Source organism: Glycine soja, chromosome 7 (assembly GCF_004193775.1).
Source record: "Glycine soja cultivar W05 chromosome 7, ASM419377v2, whole genome shotgun sequence".
NCBI classification, from domain to species: Eukaryota; Viridiplantae; Streptophyta; class Magnoliopsida; order Fabales; family Fabaceae; genus Glycine; species Glycine soja.
In genome coordinates, this window is record NC_041008.1 from 13,972,451 (window position 1) to 13,995,481 (window position 23,031).

General features: G+C 34.9%; 1 protein-coding gene and 1 long non-coding RNA gene across 2 annotated transcripts; both read left to right on the forward strand.

The window, feature by feature from the left end:
* The first annotated feature begins 3,845 nt into the window (after positions 1-3,845).
* LOC114420308 lies at positions 3,846-5,220 on the forward strand. The gene is made up of 3 exons (XR_003668377.1): positions 3,846-3,888; positions 3,974-4,379; positions 4,461-5,220. It is a non-coding gene; the product is annotated as an uncharacterized LOC114420308 (long non-coding RNA).
* Positions 5,221-19,136: 13,916 nt separating this feature from the next.
* Positions 19,137-19,658, forward strand: LOC114417741 (peroxiredoxin-2B-like). The gene has a single exon (XM_028382813.1). It carries the CDS (start codon positions 19,236-19,238, stop codon positions 19,470-19,472), a length of 237 nt encoding a protein of 78 aa, XP_028238614.1. The 5' UTR covers positions 19,137-19,235; the 3' UTR covers positions 19,473-19,658.
* Positions 19,659-23,031: the final 3,373 nt, after the last annotated feature.

A 23,031-nucleotide genomic window follows, 5' to 3' on the forward strand; every position in this document is an offset into this window, starting at 1 on the left:
TATTAAATCTACAACATTATATGAAATTAAACACTCCAATAACATAAATATCTATATCACACCTTTTATTTTTATCTATTTTTTACACACATATCAGTTATCTTACTAACCATTACACTATTTAATTATTAGATAATTTTATCTCAAAATTCAGATTGAAAGTTTTATTTACATGAATTCTATATAAAAAAATTATATTATTCTGAAAATATTTGATATCCCTTTCACATAAATTAAAATTAACATAAATATATGCTTTCAAAATATACTTAAATATAAATTCTTTAGTTAACTTTTTTTTATCATTACTCATTGTTAACATGCACAAAAGAAAAGGTTTAATGATCATTCACGGCCGATGGTGTAAACTAATTTTATATTGTCATTTAATTACGATCATTGCTAATGTGATTTTTAAAATAATTATATCGTATATGATGATTTTTAATTGGAGGCTTAAATATTATTTTAGTCATTACAATTTAATAACTTTTTGTTTTTCATCATTGTAAAATTATTTTTATGTTTTTAGTTTTTGTAAATTATATTTATTTTATTTCTAGTCTTTAAAATACTTTAGATAGTATTTTGAACAGTGAAAAAGTATTATCTAAAATGTTATAAGAACGAAAAAACAAAACAAACATATTTGTAAGACTAAAAATAAAAAAATAAAAATTTTACATGGATAAAAATAATATAAAGTGATAATTCATCGATTATGTGTGTGAAAAAATACGAATATATACACTTTTATATATATATATATATATATATATATCGTTCTGTTTAAGACTAATATTTATAGCTTAGTGGTTTGTTTTTTTAACAGAAGAAAAATGCTTTTTTTAACTTTTTCTTTTTGACATTTTTTAAGCATATAATTTTTAATTATATTTATAAAAATTAATTTTTGAGACTCTGATTTATTAAAAAAACTTACTTTCATTTTTAAAAGTCTTTCTAAAATTATGTTTAGTTTGAGTTTTCCTTTTTTTTAAAAAGAAAAAAACAAAAACTTAAAAAAAAAAAGAAACATTGAAAGATTACCTTTAAAGGCAAAAATCCTCAACTAGTGCCCTTTTACAAACTAATTCCCCAAATGGGGTTCTTCTAAAAGTTTTTCTGGCAGGTGCTCTTTTGGTACGTGAACGCCATGCATGGCGCCACCACCACTGGCGCTTCCGCGTAGGAGCTGCCACGTGGAGAGGGACGCGCAAGTAGCAGCAGCGGCTTGGCCTTCTGCTTACGTGGAGTGAGACGCGCAAGGTGCACTGGCGCGTTGTGCATGGGAGACTGAAGACGTCAGTTAAACTGGCGTTTTAGCTTTGCAGAAGGTGACAGGGTGCACAGTGCTACAACAGACTGTTGTAGCTGCAGGAAGCAGGAAGGAAACGCCATTGGAGCCTGCGGGTTGCGTTTGCAGGTCCAACGCGCCATCACGAGGAGCGCTTTCCTCCTTTTATATGCAGTTCTCATGCTGCATTGTGCTACCCGTTTGCTCAACCTTCTTCAAGCTTGCTTCCTTGCTTCCTTTGGTTGGTTCCTTGCTTCCTTTGCATCTTTGGTTTCTGCTGCTTGTAACTTCTTGGTAAGTTTATTTTAATTGATAATAAATTTGATGCATGTTTAGGTTATAAATTTTAAGTGTTATGTGTTAAATATGTTTAGGTTAAGTTTGTTTTATATGTTAATGTTATGTATGTTTAGGTGCTATTTATAAATTTTAAGTTGTAATTTGAAATATTGATATTATTTATATTGTATGTATATGTTATAATTTTAGTTAGTATGTTCGTATTTGTATTATAGGATACATTAGAGTTAGTTTATTTGTTAATATTATTAGTTTGAGTTTTGTATTTTATATAGTAGATTAGATTTAGTTAAAATTTTTTATATGGTAGATTAGGAATAGTTTTAGGTAATCTAAGTTATTAATTTTATATGATAAATTAGGAATAGTTTAAATTTTTATATGGTACATTAGGCTTAGTTAAAATTGTTTATATAGTAGATTAAGAATAGTTTGAGGTTTTGAAAAATATAATTTTAGATTATGTTTAGTTTAAATTTTTTGTATGGTACATTATATTTAGTTTTAATTTTTGGTATGGTACATTACATTTAGTTTAAATATTTAATATGATAAATTAGAAATAGTTTAAATTTTTATATGATAGATTAGGTTTAATTAAAAAAATTTATATAGTAGATTAAAAGTAATTTTAGGTTCCGTAATTTATTAATTTTAGATTAGGTATAGTTTAAATTTTGTATATGGTACATTACATTTAGTTTAAATATTTGATATGATAAATTAGAAATAGTTTCAATTTTTATATGGTAGATTAGGTTTAGTTAAAATCTTTTATATAGTAAATTAAAAATATTTATAGGTTCCGTAACTTATAAATTTTAGATTAGGTTTAGTTAAAAAAATTTATACGGTACATTACATCTAGTTTAAATATTTGATATGATAAATTAGAAATAGTTTAAATTTTTATATGGTAGATTAAGTTTAGTTAAAATCTTTTATATAGTAAATTAAAAATATTTATATGTTCCGTAACTTATTAATTTTAGATTAGGTTTAGTTTAAATTTTTTTTATGGTACCTTACATCTAGTTTAAATATTTGATGCTAAATTATTTGACTCGTAAGTATTTTAAGTTATTAATTTTGTATATATATATATATTGTTTTAATTTATTTGTAAAATATATTTAAATTTTATTGATTGTGTAATATATTTTGTTATTGAAATATTTGGAATTAGAAAAATATAATTTGTTATTTATTTGAAACTTGGAGAGTATGTATAATTTTTATCGTCAATTAATTGTATTTTATTTTATTTTGTAGGATCAATGACATCTTCGTCGTCATGCCCCTCAAGTATACAAACTAGGTCTGGTCCACTTGATGGTGACGTGTTGTGGATGCAACCCAAGCATGTTTCAGAACATGTTTGGAATGGGGAACCAGACAGGAAACTACACATCAGACGAGCAGTCCCGACGTATCAAGGTGAAGAACAAATCCCAGAGGAAATTGTTCCTTTGCTTCGGCAATGTGGGTTTTATTGGATCATGAAGATGGGATACCTAAAGATAAATGCGGCCTTAATTACTGCGTTCATTGAAAGATGGAGGCCCGAAATCCACACGTTTCACCTGAGATGCGGAGAGGCAATCATTACTCTTCAAGATGTGTCAGTTTTGTTAGGTCTGCGTATTGACGGGGCACCATTAGTTGGTTCAACAAATCTTGTTTGGGCCGATTTGTGTGAAGAATTATTAGGAGTCAAACCATAGGAAGGCGAAATTGAAGGTAGTGTCGTCAAATTAAGTTGGTTGGCTCACCATTTTTCTCACATAAATATTGATGAGGGTAACGTTGAGCAATTACAAAGGTTTACCCGTGCGTGGATCCTTCGATTCATAGGAGGTGTCGTCTTTGTTAACAAAACCAGTAGCAGAGTTTCCTTAAGGTACCTACAATTTTTACGTGACTTTGAACAGTGCAGCACGTATGCGTGGGGACCTGCCGTGCTTGCGTATTTATATAGAGAGATGTGCAGCGCCACCGATTACAAAGTTAAATCAATCGGAGGTATGTGCATCTTAATCCAAATGTGGGCATGGGAACGATGCATGACTTTGGCTCCAAAGAGGACGCCTCCCGTCATATAAAATAAACCACTGGGACACAGGTTTGTTGTTTAAAAAAATAGATTTGAATTGAAAATATTTAATGATGGAACATGTTGACAATGATGATTTAATTTTTATTGTAGGTGGCTGCGACGTGGAAATCAGCATATTGGCAATGATGATCTTAGACTTTTCCGTCGCAAATTGGATCTGATGAAACGACATGAGGTAAGAACATCGTAATGTATTGGTTAAATGAAATGTTAATATGCTATGTTTGACTGAAAATTGACAAGTGTGTTGTTGTATGCAGTTTGTCTGGGAGCCATACACACCAACTGTGATGGCAGCGTTGCCTCCAATTTGTGTGGTTGGAAGTGTAGCCTGGTTCGCGGTGGTGCCACTGATTTGTTTCCATGTTGTTGAGTGGCACCAACCCGATAGAGTTTTACGACAATTTGGATTGCAACAACCTATTCCCGGGTGTCCTTCGCAACCGCAGAATCTCCATGGCATAACGCTCAAAGGCAAACAAGATGAGAATTGGTTCCACCTGTTGGCCCCCAATGATTAGTCAGTGGAACAATCGAGCAGAGTTTAGGGTCGACGTTTATCCTCGACAGCAGGGCCTACTGGGTTATAACTCGGACTACATGGTGTGGTATAGGGGTAAAACAAAGATGTTTGTTGACCCAAACAATGCAAACACAACTGCATTGGTATGTATCTGTTTTTCAATGTTTAACTTCTAATTATTTTCTTAAGCATGAGCATTAATTTGTTGACGCTAATAATTGTAGGGTGACGTTGTGGAGACTCTATAGTATATGGTGTCACCACAAGGGAGGAACACATGGACAGTTGATGATCTCGTGCCTTATGTGGATAAGTTAGCGATTATATCAGAAGAGCAAGAGAGAATCACTAAGCCAGTGTCACATGGTCCAGCATCAGAGCGTGAATTTCCAGCACAAGAGTTTCACATTCTTCAATCAAGTGTTGAAACTCGGGGCATAGGCAGACGAAGGGAGCTTGTTGAAGCGGAACAATATTCCCAACAAATGATGGAGCGTGGTCATGGAATGTATTACACGCCAACGACATTTTCCTAATATCCTTCACAGATGTATCAGTATCCTTTTGAAGGTCATCACACTGATACTTCTACAAGCGAACATTCGTTCGGTGGTGTTGCGGAAACACAACCTCATTTTTCATGGCCCACTATGACTCCTTCACAGCAGCACGATGCCCCCATGGCAAAACCTAACGCCCTATTTGCTCCGCAATGGAATGTACCTGGAGCAATACCTGATATGGGCGACTTATTAGGTGTTGATTTGCATCAGGAATTTTCTGCTGAGGCTGAGCAAGCAGAAGCGGGGAGACAACGTGGCAGAAGAAATCCTGATCGTCAAGCGCAAAGATGGGATCGACCATGTGGCACATCCTCACGACATCACGGACACCATAATGACTGATTTTGATGTCTCTGTGTAAATTTGTTGTTGTTTGTAAGACATTTGATTTTGACAGTTAATGTATCGCATCTCATTTATCTTGGCTTACTAATGTATAGAGTTTTTGTGGCGCATGAAACTATAATAATAAACAAAGTTTAAAAATAAAACTAAAGTTAACAAACGAAAAATAAGTAGTTTTAGTAACTAAATCCAAACAAAACTAGACCATAGTTCATCATTGTAGATATTTGTCCTTTAGTAGCATTTAGAATACCCTTAACTACAACATTGGACGTCCCCCTTTAAGGTTTATGGATTTGGCTTAGGGTTGGGGGTTAGGGGTTAGGGTTTTAGGGTTAGGGGTAATGGTTGGGTTTTAGGGTTTATGGATGTGGCTTAGGGTTGGGGGTTATGGGTAGGGTTTATTGTATAGTGTTGGGGGTTATGGGTTGGGTTTAGGGGTTAGGGTTAGGGTTAAGGGTTATGGTTAGGGTTTAGGTTTAGGGTTAGGGCTTAGGGGTGTAATGCTTAGTGTTTAGGTTGAGGGTTATGGCTTAGGGGTTTAGGATTTTAGGGTTAGGGGTTATGGTAAGGGTTTAGGTTTATGGTTAGGGCTTAGGGGTGTAATGCTTAGTGTTTAGGTTGAGGGTTAGGGTTTAGGGTTTTAGGGTTAGGGTTTAGGTTTATGGTTAGGGCTTAGGGGTGTAATGCTTAATGTTTAGTTTGAGGGTTAGGGTTAGGGGTTAGGGTTAGGGTTTAGGTTTATGGTTAGGGCATAGGGGTGTAATGCTTAGTGTTTAGGTTGAGGGTTAGGGCTTAGGGGCTTAGGGTTTTAGGGTTATGTGGTTAGGGTTAAGGTTAGGGGTTATGGTTAGGGCTTAGGGTTTTAGGGTTAGGGGTTAGGGTTAGGGTTAGGGTTTAGGTTTATGGTTAGGGCTTAGGGGTGTAATGCTTAGTGTTTAGGTTGAGGGTTAGGGCTTAGGGTTTTAGGGTTATGGGGTTAGTGTTAGGGTTAGGGTTTAGGTTTATGGTTATGGCTTAGGGGTTTAATGCTTAGTGTTAGGGCTTAGGGGTTTAGGGTTAGGGTTAGGGTTAGGGGTTATGGTAAGGGTTTAGGTTTATGGTTAGGGCTTAGGGGTGTAATGCTTAGTGTTTTGGTTGAGGGTTAGGGTTAGGGGTTATGGTTAGGGTTTAGTTTATGGTTAGGGCTTAGGGGTGTAATGCTTAGTGTTTAGTTTGAGGGTTAGGGCTTAGGGGTTTAGGGTTGTAGGGTTAGGGGTTATGGGTAGGGTTTAGGTTGAGGGTTAGGGCTTAGGGGTTTATGGTTAGGGTATTAGGGTTAGAGGCTTAGGGGTTTAATGCTTAGTGTTTTAGGGTTAGGGGGTAGGGTTGGGTTTTATGGTTAGGGTTTAGGGTTAGGGATTAGGGTTATGGATGTTTTGGGGTAGGGTTGGGTTTTATGGTTAGGGTTTAGTGTTAGGGATTAGGGTTAAGGATGTTTTGGGGTAGGGTTAGGGGTAGGGTTGAGGTCTTTGGGGTAGAGTTAGGGTTTAGAACTTATGTTTTAAGGCTTAAGGTTTACAAGTAGGGATTAGGATTATGTTTTTAACTAACGAATTCATTGAACCCCACAAATAGCTAATGTACATAAACCAAAATAAGTTATGATTTTAACAAACAAATTTATTCAACCCCACAAATTCAATACATTGAAGAGAACTTAAACAAATACAAGTCACTCGACTAACATACATAAATCAACGAGTTGAACAACTCCCACGCTCATATTGCATTGGACAGCGACGCCTGTTATGCCCTTCGGCTCCACATCTACTGCATTTTTGTCGGTGCTCAGAGGGCTCGACCCAATCTATCTCATTCCTTATCCTTGTTGATTTTGGCCGACCTTTCGCACGAATTGTTGTTGGGTCAGGGATAAGTGTCCATGCGTCATTAGAAGGAGGAATAACCGCTTCATTCCCAAGAGGCCACCATTGTGCGGAGTAAGCTTTTACGATGTGCTCATTTGTATAAACAACATCTATATATTGGTAGTAGTTCAGGCTCACGTAACCACAAGCTGCAATAATATGTGAACATGGATAGTGAAGCGCAAAATACCTTCCGCATTGACAATAATGACCATTCAAGTTAACTGCCCACTTTTGTCCGCCACGTTGCGTAATAGGATTGAAGGTCTCCTCAACTTCAAACCTTGTGGAGTGGATGTCATACACACGAACGATGTGCGAACAAGCTTGTTCTTGATTTTTTTCGAAGTTCTTTAACAAGCTTTGAACAATATACTTGCCCTTCATTTAACTGTCTCTGGGCTTGGCAGCCACGCTCAACAAAGTACTTTTGACACCTACTATACGTTGATTTGACTAATGCTGTTATAGGAATGTTGCGACAATCCTTCAAAACCTTATTGATACATTCTGAGAGGTTGGTTTTCATGTGGCCATATCGACGTCCTTCTCTATCATAAGCCATCGTCCATTTTTCCTTTGAAATGCGATCAATCCATGTTGCTATGGCTGGACTTAGTTCACGAAATTTTTCTAAATTTTGATCAAAAATGTGCTTGCAAGGAGTGTAGGCTGCATAAAATTAGTTATGAATAACAATTTTAAGTATATATGGAAGTTAAATAAACGTGACCATCAAATATGAAATCTTACCCAACTTCTTCAATATTTCTTTTTGTTTGGCATTATTGAATTTTCGATTGAAGTTGCTTGCTATGTGTTGCACGCAATAGACATGATAATCGTGGGGAGGTTGCCAACCAAGTGCTTCGTTAGCGACAACAGACTTTATACTCGCGTGTCGATCAGAAATGAGACAAATACCATTTTTATCAGTGACGTGTTCACGCAAGTGTGCCAAAAACCATGACCACGCTGTCAACGTCTCACCTTCAACCACCGCAAATGCTAGAGGAAGGACGCCACCATTTCCATCTTGTGATGTGGCCATTAAGAGGGTCCCACGGTATTTGTTGTACAAATGTGTGCCGTCAACTTGTATGATTGGCTTACAGTACTTGAAAGCTTCTTTACATTGCCCAAAAGTCCAAAAAACTCTATGAAACTGACGGTGTTCGCGACTAACCGTATTTCCAATGATAAAATCGTCATGTAATACTTGAAAATATGATCCAGGAGAATGATTTTGCATGTGTTAGCCACGACGAAAGTTTCGCATATGACTCATCCCAATCGCCATATTCAATTGCAATGGCTTTCTGTTTCGCCAACCAAGCTTTTTTGTACGACACCTTGTACGCAAATTCACTGTTAATCCTCTCTTGAATCAAAGAAATTTTTATTGATGGATCTTCTCTGATCATGCCTGTCAATAACATAACAAAATTTAAATGATAATTAACAAAAAATGAACATAATATGAACATAAAATACGTACCTACTACACAAGTGGCAATTAAATCTGAATCAAGTTTCTCGTGATCTTGTGTCATGGTCATATTCAGACATGTGTGTGGTCCACCCCATTGTGTGACTTTCCATGTATCTGTTTTTTTAGATATAATTGCCCTCATATAGAAAGGGCAAGGACACTCTGCATTTTTATTCACACAACAAACCACATACTTGTTCGTTTTGCTTTCAACAACTTTGAAGCTTTGATGCACCTTCATAACATATTGTTTGACTGCATTTTTGACCGCATCTTTACTATCAAATTCCATGCCAACATATAATTCTTGGCCAACATTAAAAGTCGACGGCATCTCCAAACCGCAAATGTCCTCCTCATCAGGATAACTCCAGTTGATATTGTTATAATGTAAAGCATCATTCCAAAATGGATTTTCAATTCGTTGTGCACCTAACAGTTCAAAATAAAAAATCAAATAATACTTATTTAACATTAAATACAATTGTCATCAAATAATAAATATATTGTGTAATTTTTTTATACAGCAAATTATACCTTCTGCTGGGTGAACAATTCTTACTGGTTGAGGAATGTCGGTGACTTCATCGTCTGTATCAGATATACCGTCAAGACTATCATCTTCGTCTAAAGACTCTTCAACGTATGAGTTAGACACAACATAATCATCGTCATCATCATCATCGTCTTCGTCAATATGTAAATTGCTCAAATTTGTTGCCGGTTGTGTCTCATCATTAGATAAATAATTTCGACATGATGTAAGCGAATTTGCAGAATGAAACATTGAACCACCAGCCACATTCTTTTCTATGTACAATTCCAGAACTGACATTTGGTCTTGTTGTTTAAAACTTTCCAACGTCTTCGTCATCACCAATTTGCAAGGCAATATATTTTCCTGACACTAAAATCTACAGCTGATAGCAGAAATAATTTCATTATTTTGTAACTTTACCTTATCTTCAATTTTTTTCTTCAAAGCATTGAAACTAATTCCACATTTAATCTGAATCGCTTTTTTACTGCCTTCAAATATTACACCATCATTATCTTCATATACCCTTCCATTGAAATACAATACTGTTATAACCGAATTTATCGTGTACCTACAAAAAAAAAATTTAACACGTCAAATAAATTATCAAATGGGTATCACAAAAAGTCATTACTGGAACTTCAAAATAAAACTTTATTTTAAATAAAAATTTAACTTCAATCAATTTCACATTAAGACACTTTAAAACCATTAACGATTTCAATGTAGTAATTTTAAACTAATCAAGATGTAATCAAAATTATTAACTTTAAATAAATTTCACATCAACACACTTAAATAACACAAACAATTTTATAAAAATTTAAAACCAAACTAATAAAATGTTATCACAAAAAGTCCCTTTATTGGAACTTCACATTCAATTTTTATTTTAAAAAAAATTAATTGACTTCAAATTAATTTCATGGGACACACTTAAAAAAAATGAACAAATTCAAGATACTAATTTTTACCACAAAATAAAATAATTCATGAACGAAGTTAGTAGTAAAAATAATTAATCTTAACAATAATAACTTCAAAATGAAAATAGGTAATTACAAAATTACTACAAATATATTAAATTAAATATGATACAAGAAACAACAAAACATCATCAATTAACAATTTCAACTTCAACGCTTATCAATTTTTAACACACAAAAAAATGAACCTAATTTAATTAAAAAAATACTACAACTTTATATTAAAATAAATTTCGTACTCAAAATAATTTCTTCAAATAAATATGATCTACAAATTTTTTTAAATGAAAGTTGAAACGTTCATCAATTATTAACACACTAATAAATCATTAACACCAACCTAATCTAATTAAAAAAATACTACAAAATTCATATTCAAAATATTTTATTTTCACTGATAAAATTTTCTTCAAATAAACATTATTACATAATTTTTCTTTTATTTTAGACATTTAAACACACACTAACAAGCTTATTAAATATAAAAAATTAATTTAATTTTTATAAAAAATACTTCAAGATAAATCTTTATTCCAACCTAACAAAATAACTTACAAAAAATGTGTGATACTACATAAATTTCGAAAATCACCTAACAAAATAACTTACAAAAAATATGTGATCTTCCAAAACCATCTAACAAAATAACTTACAAAAAAAATTGATATCCCAGAAATTATCAAACCCACGAAAGCAAAAACGAAAGCAACTGCAACAGCCAAAACAACTGAAAAAAAATGGTGAATGAGGGCTGTATTTAAAGACCCTAAAACGCCAACACCATTTGCGCTTCCTCCCTGCTCCTGGTCTGCCAAAGCTGTTGTGCTTGCTGCAAACCTAAAACGCCATTTTGACTGGCGCCCCTGGTCTCCATGCACAACGCGCCAGTGCACCTTGCGCGTCCCACTCCACGTAAGCAGAAGGTCAAGCCGCAGCTGCAACTAGCGCGTCCCTCTCCACGTGGCAGCTCCTACGCGGAAGCGCCAATGGTGGTGGCGCCATGCATGGCGTTCACGTACCAAAAGAGCACCTGCCAGGAAAAACTTTGAGAAGAACCCCATTTGGGGAATTAGTTTGTAAAAGGGCACCAGTTGAGGATTTTTGCCTACCTTTAAACAAAACAATTTCCTTTTTCTTTCTTTTTTGATGAGAAGAGTTTAACTCTCAAAAATCAAAATGACAAAAAAAAAGAGTTTTAAGTTTTAAATGACTGTCTTTTTCATTTTTTTTATGTGTGGAGTGTTATAAATTCTCCGGTCACCATGTTCAATTCCTACCAATTGAAAAAAACAAAGAACTCACTGGCATAAAATGATTCATAGATTAATATCACATTTTTATGAGTCAAGTAATTTTTTTTAAAAGGTAGTTTTTAAAATGATACCAAGCTTCTAAAACTTTTTTTGCAAGAAAAATCTACTAAAAAGTAATATAATATTTTTTTTATTGATTTTTATGTATGAAATTAATTTCATTAGTTATCATTAACAGACAAATTCAAGGTTGTAATAATTAAAATCAACGCAATGTGATAAAATTTGGAGGATGAACTAGAGTATATTTAAAGAATTTATTTATAATAACTTATTTACATCTTAATTGAACTTATTTTATGAGATTAATACTTGTGTAACTATTTAAGAAAACTTAAAAAAGTAATTATAATATGTTTATAAGTCATTTTCAGCTTATATATTTCAAAAAACTATTTAAAATAACTTATATGAAAATAATTTAATCATGCATATTTTCTCTTCAATTATAAAAACATTTCATATATAAATTTTTACATGATAAATACTTATTCAACAAATATTTAATTGAGTTATTTATCCTAGCATACCTTTAATTAACTATTTTAAGTGAGCATGCCCCACATTTTAAAGTTTTTGGTTTTTATTTTTTAATTATGAGTATTTTCCTTAACAACAAAAACAAATAACCATCATTCATAGGCACCAAGGGTTGGGTGCCAATGCAGTTTACACAAAATTGGTCATAAATCAAAGTAGCGCCCTCTCAATACAATAGATGGCACCATCAACCCACTGAAACATATAAAAACTCTCCCCTACTAACCCAAATATTGTGTATTTTTATGGAGAATATATTGTTTCGAATCTTTGGTAGAATTAATGGTTAGATCAAATTCTCCTAAAAATCCTTAGATCTCCTCTCGGCCCATGAATGAAGCATTCCTAATGAGAGCTGGTAGAAGACGAATTTGTAGTAGGAAGCACACCCTTTTGGTGTATGTTATTTGCTCAAAGTATAAATCTTGTCAACTAAGGATAGAGAGAAAGTCTTCTAGGGTTTTATGTTAGAATCCACTCTTGGTGGATTCCTCCACCATCACTTCCGACCAAGAAGTGGACCTCCTCCAATGGAGCATTAAGAAAGTAAAGATGAAGGAGCCTGAAGTGGCAACTGACATGGACCAAGATTGTAATGGGGGAAAGGTGGAGCCTTGCCCTTACAAGGATAACCTCCTAGGCCATGAGGGCTTGATTTTGCTTGAAGACATCATGGAGGAGCAGGATGAAGAAAAAAAGTTGTTAGAAGACAAGTTCTATAGGGAAACTTAGGAGGCGGTGGCCCAACCTCAGGAGTATTCGTCGGGACTGGAGATTAGTATCACTGACGAGGAGTGCGAGAAATGGTCGTCGCCTTGGAGGAATGCATTGGTGGTTAAGGTGCTTGGTAAGCGTGTGAGTTTTAGAACATTGGGGCAACACTAGCAGAGGAGCTGGACGAAGGGGATTATTGCTGGAGGCACGTGATGCCCTACCATAAAATTGAGTAAGGGTCATACCAGACCCCATTGCATGAACATGACCTGGATGCTCTGGTCGCCCAATGGCCGTTTGGAGTATGTCGTCCCAACCATGGGGAACAAAACTACCATGTGTCGTTTGCTCTTGTAACGAGTCCTATAAGAAGCATGACATATACATACATGAAATGAGCTAGTTATTATAAAATAAACAAAAATTACTTTCAAATTGTATCTCAACCATCAACTCACAATTCTATCAGAAATTTGTTGTGTCGCCTCTGATGTCATCTACCCATATACCTTGGTGCGAGCCATTTTCCACTTCATATGCCTTTCAATGGGAGATGGAAGGTCCTTGAGATCAAAGGGTGGATTCTCAATCCACAGTGCCTCATGTTGTCTTTTCTTTCTTTTCTCCTCTAAGAGTTTTTTCTCAAGCAAGTCATAACCCCCACAAGACAGTACATGGGGACACTCATTGTTTTTTTTGAATGTCTTGTGCCTTTTTCCGAATTTCTTGTCATTGACCATATATTATTTGCATGTATTTAATTAAAAAAAATGGTACATTTGTATACATATTTAAAGTAAAGGGAACAAACATGTAACCTGCCAATTAGGGGTCTTGCGACTTGCAACAAATGCATCCCAAGTTTGTTGATCCATACCATATTTTACAAAAGAATCTTCTTTCTATCCGCCTTCTGTGTCAGCATAGACAAATTTAGTGGTTAGTGAAGACTTAAATTGCCTCAATCTAGTGGCCACCGTGGACATGACCTTTTTCTTCGCCTTTGAGGCTTCTAGGATATCAAATTTAGCCTACATAAAATATTCATCATCTCAAATTTAGTGGATGTAAACATTTTGTCTTAAATAAACCTACAAAGTAAATACATGACTGTTAACTTGACTTACCAAAATGTCCCTCCATACTATGTCCTTAAGAGTTTCTGGCACATCTTTCTAATTGGTATGGACAATCGGGATCTTTTCTCGAGCGACAACCCCTAAATAGCTGTAGAACTTTTGTTTTTCTGGGCTTGATGCTCTTCCAGTTCCAAGATCGACAGTAACAGTTGGTCTAGGCTGATCTAAAGTTCTTAAAGTCAGCCTTCCAAGACGTGTGGTTTGTCTTGTCTTCTTAGGTGATGCCTTCGTATTACCATCTGACTGCGGAGGGGAGCTTGGCGGTGTCGCCATGACCCTATCCAAATGAAACAAATTTTGATTAATTTTGTAGGATAAAAAATTTCATCTACGTAACAAAAAATAAATATCAACGTTACATATAAATGAAGATCAAATAACATAATATCGTAAACATTACATCCATACAACATGGTTAATCCGCAATGCTCTCCCATAAACCTTCAGCATGATCATTACGAATCGCATGTACGTCATCGACCTCGGGTTGTTCACATATTGAAGGCATTTTTGTGCAAAAAGGAGGAGTCTCACAAATGTCAAGGGTTGCATGATGAATTTGTTCCCTATTAACAATTGGTCTTCCTTGTAGAACCACTGATAATCTACAATCATTTGGATCTTGGATGTAAAACACTTGCCTAGCTTGTTCTGCCATAATGAATGGTTCGTCGTTGTAGCCCACCTTATTAAGGTCTACTAAAGTGAATCCCATTTCATCTCTATGCACACCGATATTTCCATTAACCCATTTACATTTAAATACTGGCACTCTAAATTGATTATAATCAAGCTCCCAGATTTCTTCAATAACTCCAAAGTAAGGCATTGAGGCTTGAATTGGGTTATTATCAGATGCACTAGAAAAGTGTTTTGAATGAGCCTCCATAATGACCCCACTATTCTGCACACTACTTTTATCATCTTGTGACTTTGTATAGAAAGAATAATTGTTTATGTCATACCCCTTCCAAGTAGGGACATTTAGATTTGGACCAATAGCCAACAATCTTAATGTGTTAGAAGCATTGTCATAACTGATGATTGTTTCTTTAAACCAGTTTATGAAAGTTCTATTATGCTTTTGCAACAATTTCATCTCGTTCATTTTTGGGTTAATAGATGTCAGATATTCTTTGTGAGTTCGGATGTAGGGAAGGACGTCCTATGTGTTATTCAAGATATTCAAATGCACTTGTGAAACATGTTGTCAACTCATTGTAACAACATTGTAGCCTCGTGTCCCTTGGCCTCGTCGTGTCCGGTCATGACGACTTTTCGGTACCTCGATAGACTGAACTGTTACCATCTACTGCGAACAAAACTCAATAGCTTCTTCAGCAACATACCGTTCAACGATTGAAGCTTCTGGTCGATATTGATTTTTGGTATATCCCTTCAACACCTTCATGTAGCACTCAACATGATACATCCACCGCAAAAAAACCAGACCACACAATCGAATTTCCCTAACAAGATGAACAATTAGGTGAACCATGATGTCAAAAAATGATGGATGAAAAAACATCTCCAACTGATAAAGGACAATGGCAGCTTCATTCTCCAAATCATCCAATTTTTTAGGGTCAATGACTTTGCTACAGATGGCATTAAAAAAAAAGCACAAACAGGTTATGGCAACCCTAACTTTGTCAGGCAATATACCACGAATAGCAGCAGGCAATAATTGTTGCATTAAGACGTGGCAATCATGAGACTTCAAGCCAACCAACTTCAGATCATTCAAGGCTACAAGGCTCTTGATATTTAAAAAGTATCCTTATGGAACTTTGACATTCCGCAGACATTGACAAAAACTTCTCTTCTCTGCTATTGACATTGTGTGGCATGCTAGGGGCAAATATGTTCTTCGACCTTGTGATATCGAATGCAACTGCTCTCGTATTCTCATGTCAACCAAGTCTTGACGAAATTTCAAACCATCCTTTGTCTTGCCTTTAATGTTAAGAAGAGTACCAATTAAACTATCACAGACATTTTTCTCAACATGCATAACGTCTAGACAGTGACACACATGTAGATCAGACCATTATGGAAGATCAAAGAATATAGACCGTTTTTTCCTGATGTTGGTGGAAGATGATGTCTTCTTTTGGGACTTCCTAAATAGAGTTAAAATGTCCTTTACCCGATCATGAACTTCGTTTCCAGTTAATGGTTTCAGTGGTCCTTCATTCTCTTGACTTCCATCAAAAGCTTTTTTTAGTCGCCGATACGGGTGAAATGGTTTCAAAAATCTTCGGTGCCTGGTATATAAAGTCTTTTTTCCATGCTTGAGTTGGATGAAGCTTGTGTTTTTCTCACAAATAGGACATATATGATGCCCTTTGACACTGTATCCACTTAAATTTCCATATGCTAGAAAGTCATTAATAGTACAAAACACCAAAGACCGTAGCTTGAACTTCAGCTATAGATTCGCATCCCACACATCAACCCCGTCTTCCCACAAAATTTTCAAGTCTTCGATTAATGGAGTGAGATACACATCAATATCATTCCCTGGCTGCCTTGGACCCGCTATCATCATACACAGGATAATGTATTTTTGCAAAATACACAACCAAGGAGGGAGGTTGTAAATCATTAGTAAAACAGGCCATGAACTGTGGTTGGTGCTTAAGTTACCATAAGAATTCATTCCATCTAAAGCAAGAGCAAGCCTTAGGTTCCTTGGCTCATCCCCAAAATCTGGATACAAATGATCAATTCTCTTCCATTGTGGAGAATCGGCCGGATGTCGGAGCATTCCATCACTTTTTCTGTCAATTGCATGCCAGGTAAGGTTTTTTGCATCATTTCGATTAGCAAACAATCGCTTAAACCTTGGTATTATTGGAAGATACTAGCAAACCTTTGCAGGACAACAATTGTTGTTGCTTGCATCATCACTTAATTTGTCATGCTGCACTTTGTATCGTGATAGCCCACTCGTAGGGCACTGTCGCATTTTTGCATACTCATTTCTGTACAATATGCAATCATTAGGGCATGCATGGATCTTCTGGTACTCCATTCCCACTGGACACAAAATATTTTTCGCCTCGTAGTGATTTTTTGGCAACGTGTTCCCTTTAGGATGCATGTTCTTCAATAACAACAACAATTCAGTGAAGCTTTTGTCACTCCACCCAAATCTTGCCTTCAAGTTGACCAAACGTAACACTGTTGACAACCGTGTGAAACTTGTGCACCTCGAATACAATGGCGTCTCTGAATCATGTTCAATGCTATCATACAATGGAACATGTGATTGTTCAAAAGTGTCTTGTCCAAGATCACGGATCATGTCCTCTATACGATCTTCGGTGTCTTCATCTATCGCTTGAGTGCCAGAAACAGTTGGAATGTTTGACAATTCCCCATGCCATATCCATTTTGTGTAATTTAGAATGATGTCGTGACATTAAGATGTGATCTGATTTCATTTATTGACTGTCGTCTCCCATTCAGACATTTTGTACATGGGCACAAAAAATTTTCCCTCAAACTTTCAGCATTAAGTTGTGCAAATTGTAGAAATTGTTTGACCCCGTTCTTATACTTGTCACTGACGCATGATGCTTTCATCCAACTTCGATCCATGTTTCGTCTTTGCTATTAATCATAATCAGCAACTTAGCTGTCATGCATGCTAAACTCACTTTTTTCAATAAAGGTGTGGCCTTATCTTATTCAGAAAGACATTTTTATAGTTGATTCAAACGTATAGGTAAAATCTCTTTTGAGTGATTTGACGAAATTTTGGCAGCATTTGGCATTGGTCTTCAGGTACACAAGATGAAAGCGTTGACATGTTGGATAATCAACGCAGTCAAATATGCACTCGAAGAACAATGTGAGATGCAGTATACTGAAATTTCATCAAATCATGCAAAAAAGAATTTACCTCTACATATGAATCAATTATTAAAAAAATGTCCTCCCAAACTGTCCAAACGGACAATTCAAGACTCAATACATCGATGAATACAAACTATCCATATTAATCGGTGTATTGAATCTCAAACGGGAAACTAAGGTTCACTCATAATGCATGTAGCTAACAATATCAAACAATACTAATATTTCAACAAGGACATCCGAAAAGCACAGTAATTACATAAATAGATACATACCTCTAAAGATGCTGAGTAACAACCACAACGAGTGCGGGGATGCACTCAATTGCCACAGAAAATATGAAGTTCAGCAGTCCTTGATATAATCTGTACCATGAATGGGGGAAACAATGAAAACAAGAAGTAAAGCAACACAAAGGCAGGCAAAATTGAAGCTATTAAGCCTTATTGAAATCATTGAAAACCATTCAAGTCAACTATATTGATATATTTATATCCAAAACAATTATATAGGTTCAATGAGGTTTGTCATCATGGATGCAGCATTAACTATTCTTTATCAATATGGACGGTTTTGGTATGTTCAATGAGGTTTGTCATGTTTTACAGACAAAATAACTCAAACAATCAAGTAGCTAACATGTTATTTTCTTCCCTTGTTGCCCTTGTGTTTTTCCCCTAATCTTTTTCTCTCCCCTTGTGAGTTACGGGATAATTTGCCTTCTATTTCTTTCTTCCTCCTGCATTCAATTTTTAATTTGATGTGTTTTTAATGCTTTTTTGCATATCCTTTTGTCAATACAAATTAAAATATCATGTTAACTTTATCATGACTCAATGATAGCGAATTACCAACATACATTCTATATTTCAGTTTGTTCTAACTGCAACTGGGTCAGAGTCCGAGCAAGAAATATCCTTTCAAAAACACAGATGGAGAGCTGCACGGGTAGAAAAACTTCAAATATTTTATGTTGCAGACAAAGTGTGGTAAGTTCTTCCAAAAGGGCAATCATGTGGTCATTAATGCCTAATGACTTTATATAATACGTTAAGACACTACTTGCTCTTGTAAGTGGTAGTTGTTTGAAGAATGATGCAAAATGCATTTTTGTGTGTTAATTTCACAAGTTTTAGGTTGTGAAATCCTTGTTAGCTTTTTCCTTGTATTCCCTTTGACCACAAGCGTGCTATTCATATTAGGTAATTGCAGAGTGTTATTTTGAGTATCAGCATCAATGGCTCCAATTGCAGTGGGTGACGTGATTCCAGACAGCATTTTGGCTATGTGATTCCATCCTTTTTCTACTTGTTGAGCCTCCGGGTTTTTTTTGGACATGGATTGCAAATAGGCTGTTGTTGCTTGATTGTTAATTTAATTATTGGGCTATTGATTGTTGATTTGCTTTTATCATGGGTATAATTCTATATGGATTGAACTGGCCTTTTGTGTGGTGTGGTGAGTAACCATACTCATACTATGACCTACAAAAGAAATTACTCATGGTGCTAGTAATCGAAGTCTTGAAGATAGATCGTTTGTTAAATGGCTAATCTGAAATTGCCTCTGATTTTGTAGTGAATGATCCATTTGTGATGAACTCATGGGCCAAAACATTCCTAGAGAACAAGCATGTTAAGTTCCTTGCTGATGGTGCAGCCAAATACACCAATGCCCTTGGTCTTCAGGTTGACCTCACTGACAAGGGTCACGGCATCCGCTCAAAGAGGTTTGCTCTGATGGTGGAAGACCTCAAGGTGAAGGTTGCGCATGTTGAAAGCGGAGGAGAGTTCACCATCTCCAGTGCTGAAGAGATCATCCAGGCCCTTTAAAACCCTTGAATCCTCTTGCTGGCTGTTTTACTGTCTTTAATGTGTGGTGTGAGACTCTTTTGATGCAAGAATATATACTAGAAACATTTTCCTTTTCATAGATGTAATTGTGTTGTGTGCTCAAGGAAGGGCCATGATATGGTGCATATTATGGAAATAAATAAGATTTCTTGTTTCAAATGTTGTCAATTGTTACCAAGTTTGATGGTTGCTTGTTTTGGTATATATTTGTGGAATCAAATAGTAATAAACTCTTCATTCTTAAGAGAGAGAAAAAAGGTGAAATTGGATAGTTACACAACCAGAAAATGCGTGGCCATTACTTGCCCTACTAATTCAAGAAAGAAGTTAAGCTTCAAAATTCCACACTCCTTATCTGGTTGGAATTTGGTATTATTATTCTTTTCTGCAGTGATTGTCAACCACTGTCTCTGCAAAAGAATAAAAACCCTAATAATCTAAAAGATGACAACTTCAACGGCTTATCAGCCCATCTTTAATCAGATTATTGTGTTAATTATTAATTACTAATTTGACAAACTGACACCCTCATCCCCAAAAAAATAATTAATAAAAAAACAGAGAGAGAGCAGTGCCTTGCTTCGCCATTTAAACAGGGATGAAATTAAGATTGGGCAAGGTTGTTTTGGACTATTTTACTTAATTAATATAATTTTGTATGTGGTCTAACTTTTTATGAAAAACTATCTATGTTCAAAATTTACTTATATAATTTTTAAACATAATGAGAGATTAGGATATATTATATATACGTGGACTCTTAAATTTGTTAATTTTAATAATAATTTTTTTAAAAATTATATTAATGATAATTTTTATAAATATCATTTTGAAAATATTACTATATATTAATAAATATTATTTATATGTCATTAAATAAGGCATTTTACTAAAGCTTTTTTTTAATATATATACAATGAAGACAATGAATATTTAACTTAAGATTTTATTTTTTTAATAAGTAAATGTTAGTTGATGGTAGCTTATATTAGTGAGAAGATTCAAACTGACCTATCTATCGCTTTGTTGGCACTAAAAATGTTTGCTAAGGAGGATAGTGATTTATTGTCAGTTAACAGCTAATTCAATTGGTTAATTTAGCTAATGAGTTCTACTTTGACCTAGAGTGACAAATTACTGATGACTAAAATAGTCATTTCTAACAGTTAACAACTAAAATAGTCATTGCAGACAACTAATGGCTATTTTTGTTGATTGAAGACTAACGGGCTAATGATTATTTCTGTTGGCTAACACAATAGAATTGGATTGAGGAATAATCTAAAAATAAGATATACTTCAAGAAAGAACAAGTTTGAAGAGAAATTAATGTGGGAGCAACTGGAAGTAGTTTTTCCCAGTCTAGGTATGCATGGAGCCGTGTTTTCCTAAAAAATAGGAAAAGTGGGATATGAGGAGTTAACAATTATTTTTCTGCATAGAGAATAAAATAAACAGAGGTCAAAACTTGGGAAAATGTTCAAGGTAGTTTCTAGGATGACTCCCCATGATGAAAGCATGTTCCTTTAAGTGCCAAACGTGGATAGCTACTAGAAAATGATGCAAAATGCATTTTTCTGTGTTAATTTCAGAAGTTTTAGGTTGTGAAATCCTTGTTTTTTCCTTGTATTCCCTTTTACCACAAGCGTGCAATCAAATCTGATATACTTCCAAGTGGACAACATGTTAATCCAAATATCATTTTTATTTTTATTTATTATCAATTATATTTACTAAACAGTTATTCATTACACTAGGAGAATTAATTCAATACATGTAGGCACAATATGATTGTGCCTATTGGCTTATGGTAGCTTCAAGTGTCTAACTTTCTTGCCTTGTTTCCGAAGCTTAATTAAGTCATGGTAAGAATAGTTTCATTACATTTCACACAATTGTTTTTCTTTTCTTTAATGATAATGATGTGTTGCTGAAGTTACCTATTTTCTGAGTTCTCAGTTGTCAGGGATGCTTATATAGGTTTGTGTTTTTTTTCATCCAGATTGCACTTGTTTATCAGCCTTACACATTAAATTCCTGAATTTGTTATGCTGTATTTCATAAACTTTTGCAAAAGGTGATCAACTATCACCTAGGAAGTACCACGGAATTTACAACCTATGCCTGCATTTGGCCAAAGGACCAGAAACATACATGCTTAAAGAGTATTCAACACTGCCTAATAATCCTCCAGGCAGTCATATTAGGTGTCCTATCATATTTGTTATTAGTATACCAATAAATCCCTTTATTGGCAAACTCATATGCCATCCCATATTAAATTGGTAATCTCCTACTTTACTGTGTGTGACAAACTTAGGTTGTTCCAAGCTCTAGGTCTTAAAAGGTAGCAGCAAATTTCCCTTAAAAACTATACATATAATCCAATTTTGTACATTCCATTTTTTTCAAACAGTCCAAACCTTAACAAGGCCACGTCTCTTTTAATCTCATCACTGGTAACGCTAATACTTAAAATAATAGAGGTGTCCCTAATACCAAATTTGCCTTGGTGTCTCATCACTATACTATCAGAATAGCAAATTTGCCTTTGTGGCACATCAGGGCAGTAGAGGTGTCCCTAATACCAATGTTGTTTCAAAGAAAAAAAAGGAACAGAGATTCACCTATTTGGACATTTATAGAGGTTTCAAATGAAAATATCAAGTGCTTAAATAAATGAAATCATCCTTGTGAATTTATAAATTTTCCTATTGTTGGAGGTAAGACTCACTTGACTAAGGTACAAAGGAGACAAGCATAGAAGACTGAGTTGCCAAATCAGTGCAGAAGCCCTTCTTGGAAAACTGAAACCGATGACAAGTTTTGTTTCACAAACAACTTGAGTACTGATGCCGACTTTTATTCTGTCAATAATGACAGTACTGATGATGAAGAAATGGACGAATGGTTTCGAAAAAAAGTTGGATTCTACAACAGTTTTATTTAACTCGTCCATTCTATGTAGGGAACAATTGACAATAACATTTGCTGACTTGTAAGAAACTATGGATGAAATGACAATGATTAAACCTCACATTATTTTGTGGCAACCCAGGTATCATAATACAATGTTATAAGACTCAGTTCACATCATTTTAACCACTTAATTTAACAAAAATATGCTTAAACAGTGAGTGGCAGTAGACTAGCCTCAACACCTTCAGAGTATTGTATTTAACTTGATTAGAAAAGGGTTAGATTATTGTTTGTAAGGTTCATATAATGAATAATGATGATGCCCCCTGACCCCTCACCCTTTCCATTTATACTGCTACATTTCAGATTTTACTAACATTTCCAATTGCTGTGGGGAAGTAAATTGAAAGAGAAATGAACTTAAAAGGCTTCCTAATTAACAAACAAGTATTTCGTGTCCCAAAAATCATATAAAACATAAATGATCACTAAGTCGGGTTAAACGCACATACCTCGAAAGATGATCATTACGAACTTCAACAAGTGCAGGGATGCAGGAAAATGGCACAAAAAAATATGTACTTGTGAACATGAGATCTAATCTGTACCATGAATGGGG

Coding starts and splice junctions, on each gene's coding strand:
- LOC114417741 (XM_028382813.1), top strand. CDS start 19,236: ATGAACTCATGGGCCAAAACATTCCTAGAGAACAAGCATGTTAAGTTC.